This window comes from Mauremys reevesii, linkage group 13 (genome assembly GCF_016161935.1).
Source record: "Mauremys reevesii isolate NIE-2019 linkage group 13, ASM1616193v1, whole genome shotgun sequence".
NCBI classification, from domain to species: Eukaryota; Metazoa; Chordata; order Testudines; family Geoemydidae; genus Mauremys; species Mauremys reevesii.
Window position 1 is genome coordinate 48,759,222 of NC_052635.1, and position 23,612 is coordinate 48,782,833.

The 23,612-nt window shown below is 49.6% G+C and overlaps 1 protein-coding gene and 1 long non-coding RNA gene across 11 annotated transcripts; one reads left to right on the plus strand and one right to left on the minus strand.

Moving 5' to 3' along the window:
• Window positions 1-1,708: 1,708 nt before the first annotated feature.
• Window positions 1,709-23,057, plus strand: PCIF1 (phosphorylated CTD interacting factor 1). Of its 10 annotated transcripts, none has more exons than XM_039498052.1 (18): window positions 1,709-1,876; window positions 3,663-3,801; window positions 4,313-4,704; window positions 7,542-7,680; window positions 7,916-8,040; window positions 8,468-8,605; window positions 11,356-11,486; window positions 11,700-11,854; window positions 12,785-12,932; window positions 13,136-13,219; window positions 14,284-14,383; window positions 15,532-15,694; window positions 16,772-16,944; window positions 17,628-17,714; window positions 18,159-18,343; window positions 20,404-20,497; window positions 20,722-20,897; window positions 21,943-22,189. In XM_039498052.1, the coding sequence occupies exons 4-18, from the start codon at window positions 7,557-7,559 to the stop codon at window positions 22,187-22,189; spliced, it is 2,130 nt and encodes a 709-aa protein (XP_039353986.1). In that variant the 5' UTR covers window positions 1,709-1,876; window positions 3,663-3,801; window positions 4,313-4,704; window positions 7,542-7,556. The 10 variants fall into 10 exon arrangements, with proteins under 10 accessions (XP_039353986.1, XP_039353997.1, XP_039353992.1 ...); XM_039498058.1 differs by lacking the exon at window positions 1,709-1,876 and adding an exon at window positions 2,906-3,022; XM_039498056.1 differs by lacking the exon at window positions 1,709-1,876 and adding an exon at window positions 3,035-3,210 and having other exon boundaries at window positions 4,313-4,667.
• On the minus strand, window positions 5,237-8,014 carry LOC120380372. The gene is made up of 2 exons (XR_005587745.1): window positions 7,615-8,014; window positions 5,237-5,435 (listed from the first exon to the last, which is right to left on the minus strand). It is a non-coding gene; the product is annotated as an uncharacterized LOC120380372 (long non-coding RNA).
• Window positions 23,058-23,612: the final 555 nt, after the last annotated feature.

The window sequence follows — 23,612 nt, forward strand, 5'->3', positions numbered from 1 at the left end:
CAGGCATGGGCCTGGGAGTCAGGATGCCTGGGTTCCATTGGCAGGTTCAGGAGGAAAGTGAAGTCAAGTGTTTAGAGCAGAAGGAGCACAGAGGCAGTTGACTGGGTTTCCCATCTGACAGGCTTGCTTGGGCATTTCACAACTCTTAGCCTCAGTTCCCCTCTCTCTGAAATGGGGCTGATGAGACCACTTCATGGCAGACTTATGGGATTAATTCATGTTTTAACATGGGTTCTCACGGTTGATTCTGGTGTACAAGGACCTTCACGGGGAGGAACTATTCAGCAGTAACGGGCTTGGCAGTCTAACAGAGAAAGGTATAACAAGAACTTGGGGCTGGAAGATAAAGCTGGACAAATTCAATCTAGAAATAAGGCGCAGGGTATTTAACAGTGAGGGTGATTAACCACTGGAACAAACTGTGACACTGGCAGACCAGGTGCCAGCTCAGGCCAAGGTCCCCATCCCTCAACTGAACCCTGACAGACACACAGCTGGAGCCAGTCGGGCTCACCTGGGTGTAAGTCATGTTAAAAGGGGAAGTATAGGAATGTGTTGGGAGTTTAGTCTATTGAAGGCTGGGGCTGGCTGCCTGCGTTAATCTCACTTATAACATCCCATCGGGTAAGGTAATGCTTGAGCATTCGCATTGTGAGCTATCGTAACTGTAACTCTCCAGGTAGGAGAGGGACATTAGCCAGTGTGAAATGCTGGTTTCCAGCAGATGTTATGTCCTGCCCAACAGGGAAGGCCCAGCAACACCTAGGGTGACCAGACAGAAAGTGTGAAAAATCGGGCCGGGCGGTGGGGGGTAATAGGTGCCGATATAAGACAAAGCCCCAAATATCAGGACTGTCCCTATAAAATCAGGACATCTGGTAACCCCAGCAACACCAGATGGATTGAAGTGGAACGTTAGAGAGGACACAGAGTTTGCTGTTTACTCTCCCCCATGAAGATGACTCTTGCAAGCAGGGCTTAAATTCAGCCGGACCCACCGCAGCAGGTAAATATTTTCAAACTCCCAGGAGCCCTGGCACCTCCCGCAGAGCTTCAGTCTGCAGCAGGCCCCAGGGCTTGTGGCCTCAGCCCTGCAGTGTGTGCTGGGGCTCAGGGCTTCAGCCCCAATGTGTGCCACAGGGGCTGAAGCTCCGCCCCCCCCAGCTCCAGTAAATAATTGTTGAGAACTTAAGCCCTGCTTGCAAGTGAATTCCTCCCATCAACTGAGCTTGCAGTTCAAAGCAGAAGTGGAAAAGGGAATAAAAACCCCTGACAAGGAGGAACAGTATCTTTATGCTGCTTGGACTGTGGGGACAAGATTTCTAGGCATAAGCAAAAAATTCCCCATTCTTTGCTTGGGTTACCCCAAAGGACATCTAGAGCTTGCTTATTGTAGACGTTTCTGTTATTTCTGAAGCTTGAGATTTGTGTGTTTGCCTCCTTTAACCTTGTCAATAACTCCTGTTTCCTTTTCCTAGTTAATAAGTCTGTGGATAGTTTATTATAGGATTGACTACAAGCATTGTCTGTGGTGTGAGATCTAAAGTACAATTGACCTGGATAAGTGACTTGTCCTTGAATCCAAATGTTGCTGGGATACTCAATGTAATGGACCATGTCACAAAGGCAGGGTCCCTGGGTGGCGAGACAGCCCAGAGTGCCCATGGAGACGCTGTGACGCTGTGGTTAGGCTGTTATGGAGCCCAAGGAGTTTGCACTTGATCGCTGGTTGGGAACAGTCTGCCCTGAGCTTAGTCCTCACACTCTTGAGCCACTGCAGGACAGTTTGCCACAAACTACTAAGGGAAGTGCAGGATTCTCCACTTCTTGACACCTTCAGAGCCAGACTAGAGGCCTTTCTGGAAGATGCTTTAAGGTATGTCTACACTGCACGCCCAGCTAGCATGGCTATAAAGAACTGCTATAAATGGCAGGGGGAACAGTGAGGCTTAGATTGGGCAAGTAGAGCACGCTACACGCTTGAACCCTGGCGAATACATCCCGACACGGCTCTGCACACCCACGCAGCACCTCCCACGGCTACACGGCTACTGCTGGCAGCAGAGCATTCCACTGCCGGGGCCTGGCACCGGGGCAGGGACGGGCAGAGGGGGGGAGGCTCTGGTGACTCCCTCCTGGCCGCGGCCGGAGCCTGGCACCGTGGCAGGGATGGGCAGAGAGGGGAGGCTCTGGTGACTCCCTACTGGCCGCGGCCGGAGCCTGGCACCGTGGCGGGGACGGGCAGAGGGGGGGAGGCTCTGGTGACTCCCTCCTGGCCGCGGCCGGAGCCTGGCACCGTGGCAGGGACGGGCAGAGGGGGGAGGCTCTGGCGATTCCCTCCTGGCTGCGGCCGGAGCCTGGCACCGTGGCAGAGACGGGCAGAGGGGGAGGCTCTGATGATTCCCTCCTGGCCGCAGCCGGGGCCTGGCACCGTGGCGGGGACGGGCAGAGGGGGGAGGCTCTGGTGACTCCCTCCTGGCTGCGGCCAGAGCCTGGCACCGTGGCGGGGACGGGCAGAGGGGGAGGCTCTGGTGACTCCCTCCTGGCTGCGGCCGGAGCCTGGCACCGTGGCAGGGACGGGCAGAGGGGGGAGGCTCTGGTGACTCCCTCCTGGCTGCGGCCGGAGCCTGGCACCGTGGCGGGGACGGGCAGAGGGGGAGGCCCTGGTGACTCTCCCCGCTGCATCCAGCCTCGTGTCCCACCCAGGCCAAGCCCCAGGGACGCACAAGTTCCCATGGGCCACGCAGCGATCAGGCCCCACGACCCAATGGCGCCTGCAACCTTCGACTCTAGGAATCACCAGCCCGAAGAACCCAGGAGTCCTGGGGACGAGAGCTCCGCCCCCTGCCGGCCTCCGCGTCTGGCCCCGCCCAGAGGGGAGGAGCCTCCCATGAGTTCCAATAAGGCCACACGAAAGATGGCGCCAGGAAGGCAACAGGGCGTTGCTGGATTAGCGCATGCGTACTGTTGGCACCTGAGGAGCGAGTCTAGCTTCTACACATGCGCATTGCATGGGGCTGAGGTGTGGAGAGAGTCACGCCTGCGCAGTGTCTGAGTTCGACTGCGGCGCCGGCAAGGAGTGTTTGCCTCCCAGCCTGTGTCTGCTCGCAGATCTCATTGGTTGCCTTTCTAGTAGATCACTGGAGTTATGTTATGTAGCACTTGAATGTTTAATAGATGCCTCAAGTTTAAAGCTAACAAAGTTTGTGTGTATGTATTGTTTAAGCCTATGCTATTTTATAAAGATTACGGGAGCAGATGAGGGTGGACTCTGTTCCTGGTATGGTTGAGATGGGGGAGGTCTGCCTATGTTCTCAGGTGAGAAGTGGTTTCTCTTCCAGGTAGGCGAGTAGGGTATCAGACACTTGATCTTTCTGATAAGGTCTAGTTGTAAGTTGTGTATTTTAATGCTGCTAAGTGATTCCCCTCTTGTGTGCTGTTCAGAGTTCAAAGTTCCTATTAATCAGTGTGTAATTAGGTTAACAGCCATCTGTAACAGCTTTCTGCCATGGAGTCAGGTGCTCCCCACCCCATTTCAACCCCTCTGCTGTTGCTGATACAGGATTGTATTGCTAGAGCTAAGCTGTTGAACTGGCTCTGGACACAGGGCCAGCCTCGCACACATCATATTCTGATGTGCTGTTTGTGTGTATTTTCTGTAGTGCATGTGCTGAGAAATGGCCAATGAGAATCACGGCAGCCCTGGGGAGGAAGCTTCTCTGATGAGTCACTCACCTGGTACCTCTAACCAGACCCAGCCCAGCTCCCCGAACCCCACCCGACTGGTGCAGGACCTGCCAGGTACTGGTGCTGCTGTGTAGGGGGTCAGGGATAGGGTTCTGGAGCCCTGGGGCAGCAGAGGGAGAGGAGGAAGTTTAGGGTCAGGAGCCTGCGCAGTACCCGGGGCGGGGCGGGGCGGCGCAGCGGCTGCGCACTGGCTCCTCCGGTCCCGACACAAGATGGCGGCGGAGGGGAGGGCGCGGTGGAGGCGGGACGGGAGCAGGAAGCCCCTGACACCTCACGCAGGTACCGGCCGCGCCCCGGGAGATGAGGCGGGGCCGCGCCGCCGGGAGGGGGGTGAGGGACCCGCGCGGCTGAGGGGGAGGAGGCCCCGGGTCCTCGGCCGCCATCTTAGAGTCCTGCGCGCCCTGGCCCTGGCCACCGCTGGCCGCGCGGGGCCCGGCCGCGGGCTCCTCTGCTGCCGCGGCCCGAGGCCCGGAGCGCGCACGGGAGGAGCGGGAGCGCGCCCCCGCGCCTGCGCACTCCGGGAGCCGGGCGGGCGGGCACTAACGCGGCCTGTTCTCGCCCGTAGCGCCCGCCGCGGGCCAGGCGCGCCCCCGCCCGCTGTGAAGATGCCGCCGCAGCCCCGCGCAGCGCACGGCGTCGCTGGAGAAGAGAGCGAGGCCCGCGCCGCAACCCGCAATTGTAAGTAGCTCGGCGGCGCCCACGGAGCTCCGCGCCCCGGCCCGGCTGGACGCTCGGCCGCGGGGAGCCGGGCCCTGCTGTTCCGCCTGTCCTGGCCGGCAAGCGATCTCCAGCCTCCTGCCGCCGCGCCTCGCCGCGCCGCTGGGCCTCGCCGCCTCTGCAGCCGAAGTGCCCCGGCTCTGCCTGAAGCTGCCCGCGCTCCCGGGCGCGCTGCCTCCTGATGTAACGGGCTCTTTCAGACTGTACGTTAGGCTCGTGTCATTTCTGTTTGATGCTCATGTGAGTTAACACGAGTGCGTTCTTCTGCTTCTTCCCAATGACCTTCCTGTGTGTTACCCATTAAAAACAACAAGCAAATCATTAGTTTGTCAGTGTCATTCTCAGTAGCCGTAGCCCGGGGGCTAGGAGGTATACACTGGGTATTGAGCAATTACCGTTCCCTAGGCTGAGCTGCGAGACTGGCACCCAAAAGCAGTGCAGAAATGAGTTGTGATGGTGGTCAACTCTCCCAGCCCCAGTGAGCAGCCCTGTCTTTGGGATGACGGGAAAGAGCTTCAAAATTTCTCCCCTCTCTCCTGCTAATTCCTAATGTCTGCATCCGTCCTTCTGTCTGATTATAGAGCGAAACATGTAAAATCCCCTATTGATGAAGTGGAACAAATCAGGCTCCTTCTGGCTGTACTCCCTTGCTGTGTGTTCTTCCACCATACTGTACTCTGTTTTGGTAGTTACCACTTCCAGGTTATAAGCTCTTTGGGGCAGGGACCAGATCTTATGTCTGTAAAATACTATACACAACACAACCAATAGATAATGGTTATTTTGGATCCACTTTAAGTCCCAGCATTGGTGAGATACAGGCCAAACTGCTCCTCCAAATATTCCCATCAGCATGGTCCACTGGAGAGAGAAGGACTGGGTATAAGGGGACCTGGGTTTGTAGTATGCTCTGCCACGCTGTCTTCAGTGAGTTGAGAAGAATCACTCTCTCTCTGCTTCCATTTTCCTGTCTGTAAATGGAGATGGCACTTCATTTGTTAAGTGCTTTAAACTATGTGGATGAAAAGCATTCGCTAAATATTATTATATACACCACATATCAAACCTTGCACCAACTGCTGTCATTTTATTTAACACTTTGTAGCCTGTAAATAGCTGTAGCTTCTTGAAGTACACACCTGGTTTATTTTGGGCCTTATCCACTACATTTAAGTATAGTGCACACAATGTATAATGGAGGACAGACCGGCAATCGTATTGAATAAGCACAGGCTTGGGTCTCTTACATACTCTTCTAAAGAGGAAGGATTAAAAGGTTTTAAAAATCAAACAAGATGAGTGATTGATGGACTACGTAGGTAATGAAGCTTATGAGTCTGGAGCCCTATGAAACACAGATTCCGGCTATGGTCTGGTGCATAAAAGTGACTTTAGCATGGGGCTGAGCTGTTGCTTTTTTCCTGCAAAATGATTGAGCTAGTTTTGCAGCCTCTGCTCACTCCTGGTTAGGATGACTAGAGGTCATCCTGGGGTTAGAGTGTAGGAAACACAGCACAGATATGCAAAATTAATATAACTTCTCCACTTGCTGAAGGGTCTAAATATTTGTATGTTGTGGTGCAGGCTAATAAGTGCTCTTGGATAATATACAGCCTTTCAGCTGTGGGCTTGTCTTTTGCCTGGCTCTGGAGAATCAAGACTTCTAGAAGACCTGCACGCTTCCACTAACCCACTATATTGCCTTTCCTGGGAGAAGGAAGGAGGGTGGTTCCCTCTTTGTGGCACCTCCCCCGCCAGGCATGCCTAACAATACACTTCAGTTCCGACCTGCACCACATTCTCCTTTTGTAGTTAGCACCACAGGCAGCCAGTATTCATTCCTGATTCCGTAGAACTTCCTTCTATTCCACTTCTGCTGAATGTACTGCCTGTTGTGAAATGTGCAGGAAGGGACTAGACTGAGTGACCGCCAGATTTATCGCATGACCCAGGATTTTAACATGAGTCTCTATAGATGAAAGATGAGAGCATGGCCACTTTGCAATATTATTTTAAATTAGCGCCACTTAAATAAACTTTAATGACAAAGAGGTGCCACTGTCTTAGATACTGAATTGGGGGGACAGAAGGGTGGTGAAATACAAAGGCAGCTGCCCAGCTGGAGTTAGAAAAACTGGGGTAACTGCCGAAAACTCCTTCACATTCATCCCTTTTTCCTTGCTTCACTATAGAGTCAGCATGTTTAGGGTTGATAGCGAAGCCATCTCTGATACTTGCCCCAGGACAAGTGTTTTGATAGCTTCACAGGGAGGGTTGAGTGAGACGAGAAGAGCCTGGAGACTTCTCTCCAACTGACAACATTTAATAATACTTACAGAGTGCTTTAGCAGTATGACCTAATTAACCTCCACGTTCCCTTTTGGGGGTAGAGATAGGAGTGTCACCCCCATTTTGCAGCTCAAGAAATTGAAGTACAGAGAGGTGCGGTAACTTGTTCAAAGCCCTGGAGCAAGTCAGTGACAGGACCAAGGAGTTTTTGCCTCCCAGCCTGTGTCTGCTCGCAGATCTCATTGGTTGCCTTTCTAGTAGATCACTGGAGTTATTTTATGTAGCACTTGAATGTTTAATAGATGCCTCAAGTTTAAAGCTAACAAAGTTTGTGTGTATGTATTGTTTAAGCCTATGCTATTTTATAAAGATTACGGGAGCAGATGAGGGTGGACTCTGTTCCTGGTATGGTTGAGATGGGGGAGGTCTGCCTATGTTCTCAGGTGAGAAGTGGTTTCTCTTCCAGGTAGGCGAGTAGGGTATCAGACACTTGATCTTTCTGATGAGGTCTAGTTGTAAGTTGTGTATTTTTAATGCTGCTAAGTGATTCCCCTCTTGTGTGCTGTTCAGAGTTCAAAGTTCCTATTAATCAGTGTGTAATTAGGTTAACAGCCATCTGTAACAGCTTTCTGCCATGGAGTCAGGTGCTCCCCACCCCATTTCAACCCCTCTGCTGTTGCTGATACAGGATTGTATTGCTAGAGCTAAGCTGTTGAACTGGCTCTGGACACAGGGCCAGCCTTGCACAAATCATATTTTGATGTGCTGTTTGTGTATATTTTCTATAGTGCATGTGCTGAGAAATGGCCAATGAGAATCACGGCAGCCCTGGGGAGGAAGCTTCTCTGATGAGTCACTCACCTGGTACCTCTAACCAGAACCAGCCCAGCTCCCCGAAACCCATCCGACTGGTGCAGGACCTGCCAGGTACTTGTTCTGCTGTTTAGGGGGTCAGGGATAGGATTCTGGAGCCCTGTGGCAGCAGAGAGGGAGAGGAGAAAATTTAGGGTAAGGAGCCTGTCGGAGTGGTAGAGGGGATTTGGGGATGATATTTCCCCCTTCCCACCCCCAGTTTAGCATGTGCTGTGACAGCGATGGGGGCTGGAGCAGCAGGGTTGCTGTTCGGGACTGCTCTTATGCTGATACTTTTCCTCTCTCCTAGATGAGCTGGTGCAGGCTGGCTGGGAGAAGTGCTGGAGCAAACGGGAGAATCGCCCTTACTACTTCAACCGTTTCACCAACCAGTCACTGTGGGAGATGCCTGTCCTGGGACAGCATGATGTCATTGTGAGTAACTGTTTGCCTCAGGTGGTCATAGTGATGCAGTGATGCCCTACTGGGATTTATATGGCACTCCTGTTGGAGTGGGATTATAGCGAGAGAGCTCCTCTTCTGAGGATCTGCTCTTCTCTTGGGATGAAGGTGTCTGGTACTGGCAGGACACTGTGGGGAAGCAGCTTACCCTGCTACAAGAGTCTTATCTGGCCTTGGCTAGGCATTTCTCTCTTTGGGGTGGGGACACTGCTGGAATTGTTCCAGACACTGCACCTACTCTCTGCATGTATCAACCTATAATGCCCCAGTTTCTCTCCACTTGAGAGATTGGGGCAATGAAATGGGGAAGACGAGAGCTTGTTCTCTCTAGTTGGAGTTGTGGAAAGCTTGTGAACTATGATTCTCGTTGTAACTGTATGTCTGTAACCAATCCTCTTAGTCAGATCCTCTGGGATTGAATGCTGCTCCAATGCCTGCGGAAGGAGGAGTGTTGGAAACCACTCCAGAGAGCAAGCCAAGGAAGAGGAGACTCTCTGAGGAAGTTCAGCCCAGTGGTAACAGCGTGAAGAAACCTAAGGTTGGGTCCTAGTTCTCCTTAAGGTGTCTTGAAGCACATCCAAGTTGGACTAAACACTAGAATTAATGTCAAATATAGTTAAGATTAGACAGAAGGAGGGCTGCTAAAGAATTGGCCAGCAGATGACAGAGCTGAGTTACTCATGGAAGCTCCTACAAGAACTGAAGATTCTGTGGCTACACGTATTGAATATTGCAGAAAAACCTGGGCTGCTAAGGGAAGAGGGAGTGGAACGGAGGCAGTCTGCACTGAGCTAAGGCTGCTGAATGCCTGGGGAACAGAGAAACACCTACAAAAGGGATTAAGGTGACAGGATGACTCCAAATTTCTGACTGTCTAATATTACAGATAATGTGTCTAAGTACAGTGCAGCAAGTGGGCAGAGCCTTGTGTATCAGCCTGCTGGGTCTGAAAGGGGCATGCTCAGGATCTAACTGATCACCAATGGGGCACTGGGAAGGAATTTCCCTCTAGTCATGTTGGCAGTGATCTTGGGGAAGGAGGGGTAGTTTGCTTTTTTCTGAAACGTGGGTGTGGGTCACTTGCCAGGATTATCTGGATAGATCTCACTTAATCATTTCTATGCCATTGCAGAGGCCTGGGGCCTCTAGTTCCCTCCTATTCTTTCCCCGTGCACAGAACAGTCTGGTCTCCTGTGGGCTGTGATACTTTAATCGAATGTTGGTTGCTGGGTTAGTGTGCGGGTGCTAACTGGTGTTGGTGGCCTGCGATATACAGGTGGTCAGACTGGATGATCTGGTGGTCGCTTCTGGCCTTACATGCCGTGCCTCTAAAGGGAAGGTCTCCTGTCAAACCAGCCTGAAAGTAGCCACTCCTACCAAACCAGGAAGTCCACTGAAAGGTGCTTCCGGTAATGAAAGACCAAAAATATCGGATTCCATATCCATAGTGCACAGCAGATGGGAGGCTGTGTCCCAGAGGGAGTGAGGCATTCATTTGAGGGAGGTGATGAGGGCTGAAAAGCACAGGCCCAGGTGAGAGAGCAAGAATCTTGCTGTTGTTGATCAAAACTCCAGCAGCTGAATCAGAGCATTAGCAAGCACAAACCAGTTGGCAAAGAGAAGGTTCTTCCTAGCTGTTGTTTTTGTGAGATGGTGACTGGGCTATGAAATAAAACATGTTAGGGAGGTGTCCTGGAGGACTTTACAGCCAAGAATCTGAGAGAGCTGATGTGAATCTCTGTGAATTGCAACGTTCTCTGAGAACTGAGTAAATGGGAGGAGTAAGGATAGTAATATGATGGGAGGATAAGCTGAAGGTAAGCTTTGAGATAATTGTGTTCAAGTGAAAGATGTTCAGTTGTTGCTGATGCTAACAGTTAATGTTTCTGTTCAGAAGAGTTTTACAAAGTGGTGGTCACTGTGTTGTGACAGGAAAAGATATTTAAGCCCCGTTAGCCAGAATTCCTAGAGTGGCACAGAGTAACTAATCCTAAAGGAATCGCTATACAAAGGCACTGTCTTCACTGTGTGTCCCTTCCTTCCATATTTGAGACTTGTATTAGAAACAGAAATCAAGGGGGGCCTGGAACTTGGTCTCAAAGAGTCACCTGAACTGTTCAAGGTCAGAGGACAGCCCCAATTACTGTCTAGTAACTCAGCTCCATGTCGCCTTGCACCCAAAGAACAGGAAAATCGGACTCAGACCTGTACCCAGTAGTGAGGGAATTGTGTGTGCCTCTGTGCTGGGAAATGGGCTATGACTGAACAACAGGGTAATGTAGGTGCCCATATTTGTGTATGCCAGAGGCAATGTGAACATACTCTGTCTCTAGCAATCAGCTGGGCATCCTGAGTTCTGCACTGTTGAGGGAGTGATTTAGGAGATAATCAACATGTGTTGTACAGACAAAACTACATAGGATCGTTTCAGGGGGCAAGACAAAGATGCCACATTTATTATGATAATTTGATTTATGACCAATAACTAATATTTTAACACTAACACACACACACACAGATGTTCTGAAGATAGCTTGAGTTCGTGGCTTGATTTTGCAGCGTGGGTTCGTAGCTTGTGGCGGCTAACTGGTCAGGAAAGCTGGGCACAAGGACGAGCTGGATCTCTGTTGGGCATGCACCGATGCCCTTCCATGTTGGCAGCACAATGTAACCCTCCAAAGTCTTCCATCTCACCTATCCTTTTTGTAGGCTTGAATCCAGAGTCTATAGGTCTTGCTGTGTCACGCTGCCTCTGGGTTTGGTGACTGATCACCCATCAATTGCAGGCGTGACTTTCAGCCTCGGACCTGGCTTTGATCTTCCTTCTATTGTACCTTTTCTTTTTAGGGTGGACTCTTCTTACTTTGTTAGGGCTCTTGTCTGCATCTTCAGCCAGTGGGGTTTTGAACTCTATTTCATCAGGACAGGCTGGGGCTGGAGGTTAATGTCATCATCCATACATACCTCAGTCACATATCTAAACTAAACTAATAAGATTACAGCAGGGTTTGCAAAAATGAAGGTTGGAGGAAGCTTTTACAAAATGGAGTGTTTTAAAATGGGGTTTGAATTACAATATGGCAAACAGTGAACAGAAGTTACAATATAGACAAGTGTAGTGGATGGCAAACAGTGAACAGAAGTTACAATGTAGGCAAGTGTAGTGAATGGTGAACAGAAGATACATTAATAAAGTGAACAATTAAAAACAATTTCATTTATCAGTTCTACGCATGGTGCCCCAGTGCCTTACTTTCTAGGGTAATGACTGGCATTTCTCACTCTCAGGTGGATGTTCCAGGGAACGCTACTGCCCAGCCAGTCCCCAGTTCTCCCAGTATTCCAGGAACCCCTATTTTAAAGTTGTGTGGTATTACACCCGAAGATAAACAACAGGCAGCTCTTTTACGACCAACTGAGTGAGTTGTCTCCTCTTTGCTTCTGCTCTTTCCTTGTTACCAAGTTGGGGACAGCAGACTTCCCCCATGCCTGTGAAGGGGAACTTGCCAGGCTCCAGGTTGGAGGAGGCTGGGTGGTTCAGTCTTCTGCTGGTACATCCCAAGGAGACTTCTTTAAGTGGAGATAATTGGTTAAATATCTGACCATGCTGACGACTGTTGCTTCTGCTGCAGAGTATACTGGGACCTGGATATCCAAACAAATGCAGTGATTAAGCAGAAGGCACCGTCTGAAGTGCTGCCTCTGCACCCTGAGGTGGAGCTGCTTCGATCCCAGCTCATACTGAAGCTGCGACAGCATTACCGGGAGCTCTGCCAGCAGCGAGAGGGTAAATTCTTGTCTGTCTCTCTCTCTCTCTTTCCCCCTACCACTGCAGTGCCTTGCTCTCCTTCTGTCTATCTCATCTTCATCTGCCCCTCTAGTCTGTCTCTCCTCTTCCCTGTTCTTTGCCTTCCTTATGTGGCTCTCTAAAATTGTGTCAAAGAGAGCATAAGATTGTAGACTCCTCAAGCAGAGATTGCATGCAGCAGGATGAGACCCTGATCCAAGCATCTGGGCAGCACCATAATTAGGGCTGTACCAAATTCATGGTCCGTTTTGATCAATTTAATGGCCATAGGTTTTTAAAAATCAAAATTTCTTGATTTCTGCTATTTAAATCTGAAATTTTAGTGTGTTGTAATTGTATGGGGTCCTGACCCAAAAAGGAGTTGTGGGGGCGGTCGCAAGGTTATTGTAGAGGGGTTGCGGTGCAGCTACCCTTATTTCTGTGCTGCTGCTGGCGGCGCTGCTGCCCTCAGAACTGGGCAGCACGAGAGCAGTGGCAGCTGGCCAGGAGCCCAGCTCTGAAGGCAGACCTGCTGCCAGCAGAAGTAAGGATGGCATGTTGTGGTATTGCCACCCTTACTTCTGTGTCTTCAGAGCTGGGTGCCTGGCCAACAGCTGCCGCTCGCCAGCCACCCAGCTCTGAAAGCAGTGCAGAAGTAAGGGTGGCAATACCACAACACCCCTAAAATAACCCTGTGGCACCCCCCACAACACCCATTTGGGTCAGGGCCCCCAGTTGGAGAAATGCTGGTCTCCCACATGAAATCTGTATCGTATAGGGTAAAAGCACACACAAGACCAGATTTCATTGGGGGAAGACCAGATTTGACAGTCCGTGACGTGTGTGTCATGGCTGTGAATTTGGTAGGGTCCTAACCATAATAATATTATTAAATAGTAATAAGCAAACTTTTTTTTTCTTTTCCTCTAGGGATTGACCCTCCACGGGAATCCTTTAATCGCTGGATGTTGGAGCGGAAGGTTGTGGATAAAGGGACAGACCCTCTGTTACCAAGCAACTGTGAGCCAGTAGTCTCTCCTTCCATGTTCAGAGAAATCATGAATGACATTCCCATCAGGTACTGCTCAAGCAAAGTGCACCTTTGGGGTTTCTGTTCTTGGGGCATTCTAGGGGTTTTCCTAGGGGAGTCTTTACTGCTGAGTTTCACTTTCCCCAGTGGAGCCAGAGCAAGCTTGAGTGAAGGGTGGGAGCTGGCACTGATGCTTCCTGCTTCGAGTGGTAACTGGGAAGCTGACTGGGATACATGTGTATTTGTTTCAGATTATCCCGAATCAAGTTCCGTGAGGAAGCCAAGCGACTGCTATTCAAATATGCCGAAGCTGCGAAACGGCTTATTGAATCCAGGTTGGGATGGTCTCTTGCAGTTTGCTCTCAGAAGCTGATAATACAGAGAATATTCTTAAGCCTTTCTAGAAGTGGCAGTTGCATCCCCACCTTGAATTCTTCTCAGTAAGACCGAAGCAGGACTAGAACAGACCCCCAAGAATGGCAGTTAAAATGATCGGCAGCATCTTGTGGGGGAGCAGATCAGTAGGGCATGAGTTTGGAAAGATTTATGCTATTGAGATTGGAAAGAAGACGAGGAGATAGTCTGTGAAATGCCTGGTACAGAGAAGGCCAACTGGGTGCTGTGTATCCTTGTGATAAGACAAGAACAGTAGGCACCAGTGGTAGGAAAAGGCAACCAATTTAAAAAGGATAAAAGGTAATATTACACAGCGTGTGAATGCTCTGTGGAACTCTCCATTACAGGTTAGCATTGAGACAAATAGGTCAATCCTTTATTTTTTCCTAGGCTTTCTATTAATGAGGGTAGTATGTGCACAAGTTAAGTTAAAAATAAGAGCTAAAGATCCTTCAGGGTCAGGAAGAAAGAACAGATTCCTGGCTGAGGTACAGAATGGCACAGTGAGATGCCATATTACTTTTCATTGAGCAGCATTGGTGGCTGAAGCAAGGCAGAGCCCTGTCCCAAGGAGCTCAAAATTTAAACCCTATACAGATAGTCCAGTCCAGACATGGTAGAAGGTTGCAACATCCATTGATTCAGTTTTTCGTGTAAGTTCATTGGGGAGTGGAGGATTTTATGCCTTCCCTTGAAGCTTCCAGTAGTGGACATCTTTGGAGATGAAAGGACCATTGGTCAGTTAGGACAATACCTTTACTTACCTCTCCTGTTGCAGAGAGGAGAGCAGCCATCTACATTGCGTCTTGGAGACAGCATGGCAGGTCCTGATCAGGCAGGCATCTGAGAAACTGCCCACAGGAATCCTGGATGGCAGTGACAGGGCACTGGGTTGCGGAAGACATGGCTGCCACATTTCCCCCACTGATAGGAAGGCCCTGTGTTGGGAAGGGACGTGTCACAGCAGCTGTGGGGTAAATTCCTATTTCCCCATTGTGTGCAGGAGTGCATCACCAGACAGTAGGAAAGTTGTGAAATGGAATGTGGAGGACACCTTCAGCTGGCTGCGACGGGACCATTCAGCCTCTAAGGAGGACTACATGGTCAGTATCCCCTTTCCAGCTTGGTACAACTGAATGCACTGAATTGAAGAAAAGGTGGAGGGCAAGGAAAAGCCCCTTGTTGGATAGTCTGTGGTTGTCTTCTCACTTACAGCTGCTTTGTGAGATAGAAGTGTTACCTGCACAAAATTCTCTGTTACTCACGTACTCTAGGGGCACCCACCCTTACCCTGTTCCTAAGGGCTCCGGTGTAACCCTGAACTCTGTGGGTTTGCGGGGTCGTTTACCAGTGAAAAGAGCCTGACATGGTAATATCCGACTTAACCTCTCTTTATTAACAATCACCAAAACAATGCACACACTACACATACAATGCTCAGCACTCCCAGTAAGGCAGATGATGGCCAGTCAGGATCAGGTCATCTAGGGGACTCCAGCTTCTGCACGGTGTGGTGGTTGGCAGGGTGTTGAGGTCTGGCAGCTGATCTTGGGGCTATGTCCTGGAGTTGGTTCCAAAAAATTTCCTTTTGGACCCCAGTTTATATAGTGAAACTTGACTCCTGCGTAGCTGTGCCTTAACCAATCATATTACTAAAATATTACTAAACAATTTTCTAACCAATCCTAACATATCAAAGAACCAGACAGAGACCATACAGATTAAACCAGAGAAATGGGGACCAAAAGGCAAAACAATAGAAGTATAGATTTTACAGTCACATCCATTAAGTGATTTCTTGCCCAACAGACACTATCAAACAAAGTTTTCTTTAGCCATCTTAAGATCTGTTTCTTTATCTGGTGATGGTACTGTTCGGACAGGAGCCTTCTTAACAGTCCGATATTACGTTGATTTGATGCAATTTAGATGGAATGTGAGGATGTGACTTTCTGCTTCTTGGCTAATGGCTGCTGCTCTCCTAATATGGCTGCAGACAAAGGCCTTATCCTTACAGAGGAGAGAGCCTTGTTGGGGGGGCGTGGGGGGGGCGTGAGAGAGAGAGAGAGGACCCCCGGGAGAAGGGCTCTCTCACTGAAAGGGGCACCCCTCACGGACCACATGGGGCCAAGAGTGGGCATGATCTGTGAGTCCGTGACACCTTGTTAGAAGCCCGTGTGAATTTGGTGAAAGGCTGATGGAGAGTTGGTGATTGTGGTGTGTAAGGGCCTCTCTCTCTCTGACCCTGCAGGACCGCCTAGAGCACTTACGTAAGCAATGTGGGCCCCATGTGTCTGCTGCAGCCAAGGACTCTGTTGAAGGCATCTGCAGTAAGATTTACCACATATCGCTCGAATATGTCAAGCGGATCCGGGAAAAGCATCTTGCCATCCTCAAGGAGCACAATATATCTGGTAGGCAGCAATCTCTGAAGAGGCACAGTACAGCGCAGCACATGACAACAGAGTGATGGAATGCAACCTAGCCTGTCCTATTCAAATGCACTCGTAGTGCGGGGAGGTGTGCTTTCTGACTCGTAGGGGCCATGTGTAATTAGGGTAGAACTGGTGGGTCCAGTGCTAGCTCAAGTGACAATAGCACAGTAGGAGAGCATTGTCTGGGTCTCCTTCCTTCCCCGCCACCTTCCACCTGCATCTTGAAGACTAGACGGCCAGTATCCTCTGATGCCTCCCAGATGTCTGCTTCCCGCCCCACCATTTCTCCATCCCCTCTTCCTGGTCCCTACTTCCTCCCTGACAAACCTGCTATCTTATTTCTGTTAGGCTTTGTCTACACTAGTGACCTTACAAGCGGCACAGCTGGACTGCTGCAGCTGGACTGCTGTGAGGTCTCCCAATGGGATAATTAAACTACCCCCAGTGAGCGGTAGTAGCGATGTTGGCAGGACATGCTCTCCCGCCAAGTCACTCGGGTATGGGTTTGTTTTTGTTTTTTTCCCACCCCTGAGCAATATGATTTTTGCTGATGTGGCCTTAGAGTCCAGGTTACAATCTTCCCTGGGCCGCACAACAAATTAAGCAGCTGTTGCTGATATGCGTAGGCATCAGCAGGGGGCAATAGATTCTTCTTGCAGCACCAGCCTGGGGGCCTTGATTTTCCTCTTAATCTGGCTTGTCTAGTGTTCCAATTTGCATCAAAAGCCATAGCTTTGTGTCTGTGGATGCCCAGAACATTCCCTGAAATCTTGGGATTGATTGGCTAGTGTCCAGAGCCAAAGGAGTGCCATTGAGGTGAGTGTAGGGTCTTGCTTCACTTGGCCAACAAGTATCTAAAGTAAGCTGTGGGTTCAGCTCAGGACTGCCTGGTTGGCCTGTGATGTGGTCACTCCAGTCCTGTCTCCTTATGTGTTTGGAGTGGGGCCTACCACCTTCGCTCCAGACCCATCACTCCTGTCTTTGGGGTGGAGGTGGGGCATGTCCCCTGAGTGTGCTTGATTCTAATGTGCCTGTCTTTCTCTGTCTCCCACATAGCCGAGGTAGAAGCACCGGAGGTCCAGGACCGGCTTGTATACTGTTACCCAGTGAGACTGGCCATCCCTTCCCCTCCAGTCCCCAATGTAGAAATGCACGTGGAGAACAATGTGGCATGTGTCCGGTACAAGGGGGAGATGGTGAAAGTGAGCCGCAACTACTTCAGCAAGCTGGTAAGGGCTGTACTTCAGTCCTGCTGAGCAAGAGAAACACACTCACCATTGTGCATTGCCTTTTAATGAGAGAGGTCTGCCTTCTCCTTGCCTTCTGAGAGGGACTGTAAAACAGTATGGTCTCTTTCCACACTGCAAGGGGAATTCTGCCCAGTGGTGGTTGCTTTACTTTGAGAGAGAGTTTGAGAATTCAGAGATCCAGCGGGGAGTTGGGGGGAAGAATGCAGAGGCCAAAACAGGCCTCAGTGTATGACAAGGAACTGTACAAACAATGAAGTATTTATGGACTGGCCAATGGGCTCAGAATGCTGAAGGGTCTAAATGAAAACTGATCATTGCCTGCTGTTACCCAGCCCTTCAGTATTAGGCCACTCGTTAAAAGACCATCCATTAAAACTTAGAGTGCAGTGTATTTAGAGCCAATAAAAGCACAATTGGCCTGTGCTGGACTCGATGGACCAGCAGTCTGATTAGATATGACAGGCCTTTGATGTTCCTGAAAAATGCTACGAAGCTCTCTAACGTCTCTACCTTTCCCATCACCTCAGTGCCTGCTTCTCTCTATGGATGGGATTGTACGAGCACCCACCATCTCTGATTCCTTATCACTTCAGCATCCTGTGGCTCTCTAACTCTCCTGCTTCCTTTATTGCTATTTTTAATGACCTGGGTTTCTCTTCCAGTGGCTTCTCTATCGGTACAGTTGCATTGACGACTCTGGCTGTGAGAGGTTTCTGCCTAGGGTTTGGTGCCTTCTCCGTCGATATCAGGTACTGGTTGCTTCTCTGGTGGAATTGTAATACTGACACAGTGAGCAGTGCTCTGGGAGGCCCAGCAGAAAACTATGAATAGATCCAGAAATGAAGCAAAGTTGGGCTAAAACAGGGTTTTCTCCAAGATTTTAGGGTAGGGTACTACGCTGGGGAACTATCACGTGGTCTTGACCTTAGCCCTCAAGCTGGGAGAAGTGCACACATTTACAAAATGAACCTGAGTTCCAGGTGAGGGGAGCTTCATAGGAAGGAATATGTGGAGATGTGTGATGGTGGGGCCCAGTTGGACGAAGTGTCTAGAGGGCAGTCCTGACTGTTCTGGAGACTTGAGAGTGTGGGGCAAAGAAGGGGTGCTGTCAGCCTGGTGGAATGGGGTCAGAGTGCAGTGAGAGGGGAGCAGTGGCAGTGCACTCTCACTCACAGAGGGTTTGCTCTCCTCAGATGATGTTTGGTGTTGGTCTGTATGAAGGAACTGGCCTGCAGGGGGCACTCCCGGTGCATGTCTTTGAAGCCCTCCACAAGCTCTTTGGAGTGAGTTTTGAATGCTTTGCCTCGCCCCTGAACTGCTATTTTAAACAGTACTGTTCGGCCTTCCTGGACACAGATGGGTATTTTGGATCCAGGGGGTGAGTCTTGCATTCTGTTGTCCTTGCCATATGTATACCTATGTGCGTGCATTTTTGGCTGGGGTGGGAACTCTGTCCTGGACTTAAGTTCTCATTGATGAGAGCTAATAACTGATGACATCAAGAAGGCTGAGTTGTTCATTGCTATTTTGCTTCAGTCGTCACTAAAAAGATTAGTGGTGACCAGATATTCAAATAGTTCATATGGACAGCAAGAGGGAAAGAACACAAGCCAAAATAGGGAAAGAAAAGGCTAAAGAACCTGAAGCAATCTCAGAACTTTGAGCGGTTATCTTTGAGAACTCATGGGGGACACGTGAGGTTTCGCAGGACTAGAGAAGGGCAAACGTTCAACCTATCTTTAAAAAAGAGAACAAAAGAGACCTGGGAAACTGTAGACAGCCTAATTTTGATACTATTAATCAACTTGTAAGCAATTAAAAGATAATAGCGAATATATAATAAGGAATAGCTAGGCTAGATTTGTCAAGAACAAATCATGTCAAACCAACCTGATTTCCTTCTTTGGCAGGGTTACAGGCCTACTGGTTGTGGGTCGTGATATATTTTGATTTTTAGTAAGGCTTTTGGCACGGCCCCACATGACATTCTTATAAGCAAACCGGGGAAATGTGGTCTAGAGGTGGAATTACTATAAGGTGGGTGCACAGCTGGTTGAAGGACTGTACTCAGAGTAGTTATCAATGGTTCGCTGTCAATCTGGGAGGATGTATCTAGTGAGTTTCCACAGGTTTCAGTCCTGGGTCTGGTACTAGTCAATATTTTCATTAATGACTTGGATAATGGAATGGAGATGTGCTTATAAAATTTGGGGATGACTCTAAGATGGGAGGGGTGGCAAGTACTTTGGATGGCCAGGATTAGAATAAAAAATGAGCTTGATAAATTGGAGAATTGATCGGAATTCAGCAAGATGAAATTCAGTAAAAACAAGTGCAAAGTACTTCTTTTAGGAAGGAAAAATCAAATGCATGGCTGCAAAATGGAGAATAACTGGCTAGGTGGTAGTACTGCTAAAAGGGTTCTGGAGGTTATAGTGGATCACAAATTGAACAAGAGTCGGCAGTGTGATGCAGTTGTGAAAAAGGCTGATATCCTTTTGGGGTGTATTAACAGGTGTGTTGTATGTAAGACATAGGAGGTCATTGTCCTGCTCTGCTCAGCGCTGGGGAGTGCTCAACTGGAGTCCTGTCCTCAGTTCTGGGCACCGCACTTTAGGAAAGATGTGGGCAAATTTAAGAGAGTCCAGAGGCAAGCAACAAAAATGATAAAGGGGTTTTAGAAATCCTGTTGTACGATGAACGGTTAAAAAACCTGGGCCTGTTTAGTCTTGAACAGACAACTGAGGGGGGACTTTTTAGAACAGCTCTTTACAGATGTGAATAAAGTTATAGTGGAGTCTGACTAATTGTTCTCCATGTCCACTGGAGCTTGGACAGGAAGTATCTGCAGCCTGGGAGAGTTAGGTTAGATACTAGGAAAAACGCTCTAATTCGAAGTGTAGTTAAACTCTGGAATTGGCTTCCAAGGGAGGTTGTGGAATCCCCATAACTGGAGGTTTTTTAAGAACAGGTTTGACAAACACCTGTCAGGAATGGTCTAGGTTTATTTGGTCCTGCCTCAGTACAGGGGGCTGGATTAGATGACTTTTTGGGGTCCCTTCCAGGCCTATATTTCTGTGATTTACTCCAGGCCTGGTTGTGAGGGTATATGGGCATGGAATTGTTGCAGGCCCTGGATTTGGCTTGTTCGTTAGGTCTGTGGATATATGCCCCTCTCGTTCTGAAGGAAGAGGGAGCCTCAAATAAGAGATTGAAAATAGTGAACTTGGAGCCAAGGAATGTCGGCCTGCAGGTTCCCAGGTGAAGTCTCTCTCCTTGGTGACTGTGTGCCACAGGGGAAGTAAATGTGGCAGGCCCTGTCTTGCTAGGAAGTCAGGTTGCATGTGGCTGCCCTTTCACTGATGCTGATGCCTTCTTAGATGTTTGAATTAACAGTTGGTCCTCCCTAACTGTGATCTTTTCCCTTGTTCCCTTCAGCCCATTCCTGGATTTCTTCCCCATAAGTGGCTCTTTTGAGGCAAATCCTCCATTCTGTGAGGAACTGATGGATGCCATGGTCTCTCACTTTGAGGTACGTTCACTTATCCCTGTCACTGTGCTTGGACTGGGACAGTCCTCTCTCTTCCCTCTGCTGCTTTCCTGCATCCCCATGGCAGGGTTACAGATCAGCAGGTCACTGAGGACTGTGGCAGCTCTTATGATGGTCTCAGAGGAGGGTGCGATCCTTCTCACAGAGCCTGTCATGCTTCTCGTTACTTGATCAAGAATAAGACTCTTCTTTTCCTTGTGGATTAGAAACTGCTGGAGAGCTCCAATGAGCCCCTCTCCTTCATTGTCTTCATCCCTGAGTGGAGGGACCCTCCGACGCCAGCCCTGACCCGCATGGAGCAAAGCAAGTTCAAGCGGCACCAGCTCATCCTGCCAGCCTTTGATCATGAATACCGCAGCGGGTCTCAGCATATCTGCAAAAAGTAGGTCTTTCTCGCAAGTCTTGGTTGGGATGCTCTTGAGATGTACTGCATTTTAGAGAGGCCCTTGGCAGGAATCCTCTGCTCCAAGATGACATTGGTTATGGGTATGGAACAGGCTAAGAAAAAAGCGAAGTGACGTATCCAAAATGAACCTTGAGCACATCTCAGATTGGGCTCAACAGACAGTATCATGGGTAACCATATTTGTGTATATTTCCCCTACTATTAAAAATTGACGTCAGCCTCTCCCTCAGGGACATGTCTCTGATCTGACCTGCGTATGTCATATCATATTGTGGAGAAGAGCCTTGTGCCACTCGCCAGCATACAGTCTGAGGTGCAGCTGGCTGAGCAGAGTAGCTTCCTGGGCTTGTCAATGTCCTATTGCCTCTGCCATTCAGTAACAGTTAAAAAGAAGCAGAAGCTTGGGCCAGTTTTCACCATTGGCTTCTGTATGGCAGTGCTAACAGCTTGCTTGGTGGGCAGCAAGTGCTTAAATATCACTTGTCCACACTTGGTTTCTGGTTGGCCCAGGATGTCTGACAACATGATTTTTCGTAGCTGGGATGGTAGGAATTCCCAGCTGTGTATGTTGGAGTAGGAGCTGCGCTGCAAGATCTGTACAGTGTTCCCTCTTCTCTAACTTGTTGAGCTTCTTGCAATCTTCCTGTTCCCCAGGAGCTTACGGTACTGCAGTGTGTGCTTAGCCAAGAGCAGCCCTGGTAGTGTCCATGGGAAGTAACACACATTGATTCTCTGAGGTTCTCCTTTGGAAGGCCCCATAGAGCTCACGGTGGGGTCCTAGCTATACAGCTGTATTGGCACGTCAGGACAGAAACCTCCCAAGTGAGGGGCTGTGTGCTGCGTCTTTGAATTTTAACTCACTGGTATGGCTTTCTTTTGAGAGAGAATGGCTGTTCCTCAGTACGACAGAGGGGAAGGGAGATGGGGAGGACATTAGTGTGGGAGGGTCCAGGTGCAGGTGAGCGACTGGTTGGACAGGCCCACGAAGCGAGTACTGAGTACCTGTCGTCTTCCCTTGCAGAGAGGAGATGTACTACAAAGCCGTGCACAACACTGCTATCATCTTCCTCCAAAACAACGCAGGCTTCACCAAGTGGGAGCCCACGCCGGAGCGGCTGCAGGAGCTTGTCACAGCCTATAAGCACTCGGGACGGACCCTCAGTTCCACAGGTTCCTCCTCTTCCTCCTCCACTTCTTCCTCAACAGCAGATAAAGATCGGGAGACGGGCGGAGAGCAAAGCACCAGCCGGGAGACCAATGCCAATTAATCTGCAGAGGGCAGTGTGCGGGGACAGGCAGCAGGGGCGAAGGTAACAGTGCTCCAGAGGAGGGGAGGTTCGATGTGGCAGGTGGAGAGACTGCTGGCCATGCAGTGCCGTGCCAGGCCTGGGGGACTCTCTTCAGGCAGCTCCACCCTGCTTGCTTTCCTCTGTCAACCTGCAAGGCCCCTTTCCTCACCAGAGTCGAGGGAGATTCCCTCGCCTTATGCCCTGTGGGAAGACTATCGGTTGCTGTCCTGAACAAGGGGCAAAGAAGCCAAATGCCACAGTCATAGGAAGAGTCTGCAGCCCCTTCAAACACTAAAACTCTGAGGAAGAGGCAGCTGGAGCTGGGACGGCTGCACGGATGAAGGACGGACGGACGGACTGACAGAGCTGTGGCCTAGAAGGTCCCTGGCAGCTGGCTGAAGCCTGTCATTTCCAAGAGAAAAGCCGGCAGGGTCCAGAGGCTCTTCCTGCCGGCCTGGCACCACCAGCCCAGCTCCGTGTCCATAGTGTAAATAGTTCTGTCCGTGGCGACCATGCTCCCTGCAGGGTTTGTTTCCATAGCATCCATGTTTCCTTTCCACATGTGCGAGTTCCGTGTTTGCCGAAGCTGTTTACCGTATACAAGAAAAGCAGAGAAAAGGAATTTCATTTTGTGTGTAAAAACGTCTTTGCAGCTGTTTTGTAGTCGTTGTGGTTTTTACCCAGAGCCCGCTGGGCTTTATTTAACCTCCTTGGGTTTTGTTTTTTAAAGGATTAATTTAACACCGCTAACCGTTTTATTACTTTTATCAAAGAAAGCAAAGTAAAGTCTATTTTTGATTTTTGTTTCCTAGTTCTTAGGGACATTAAAAACCAGCATTACAGCTCCCCTTGGTGTCGGTGCTGTTCCTCATCTGTGGGGCCTGGGACTGTCCGTGGGGCCTGCCCTGCCCGCCTTCAGATTCACTGCCTTCTTCTATGCCCCTGGATGGGGTGAACTCTAGGAAAATGATCATTTCTTACGGAATTACACTTTGAATCTGTTTATCTGTAGGGTTTGTGGGTTGAGTTGGGCAGAGTTTGTGTGCAGCATCGCAAAACATAGTATATCCGATATGTCTGGGAGTTAAATAAAACCATTCCAATGAAAAAGCAGAGACTGAGGCATAGGCAAGGGAAAAGAGACCATTTTGCTGAGATTTAAAATGGCACGTCAGTGAGAGGGAGAGATGGTAGGCACTCTGATACATCGGTTATAGGCTCCTTAGAACTACGACAGAGAGAGGCTTTCACTCCAGTAATAGAAAGAATGTTTAAAGGGGGGCGGGTGGAAGGTATCAGCGTTCTGTTAGTGAAGTCAGGAGTAGGGCAAATTTGAACTGGCTCTTAGAATAACGGGGGAATCAGCTAATGGTGCTGAGGATTGTGGGTGACATGAGCTCAC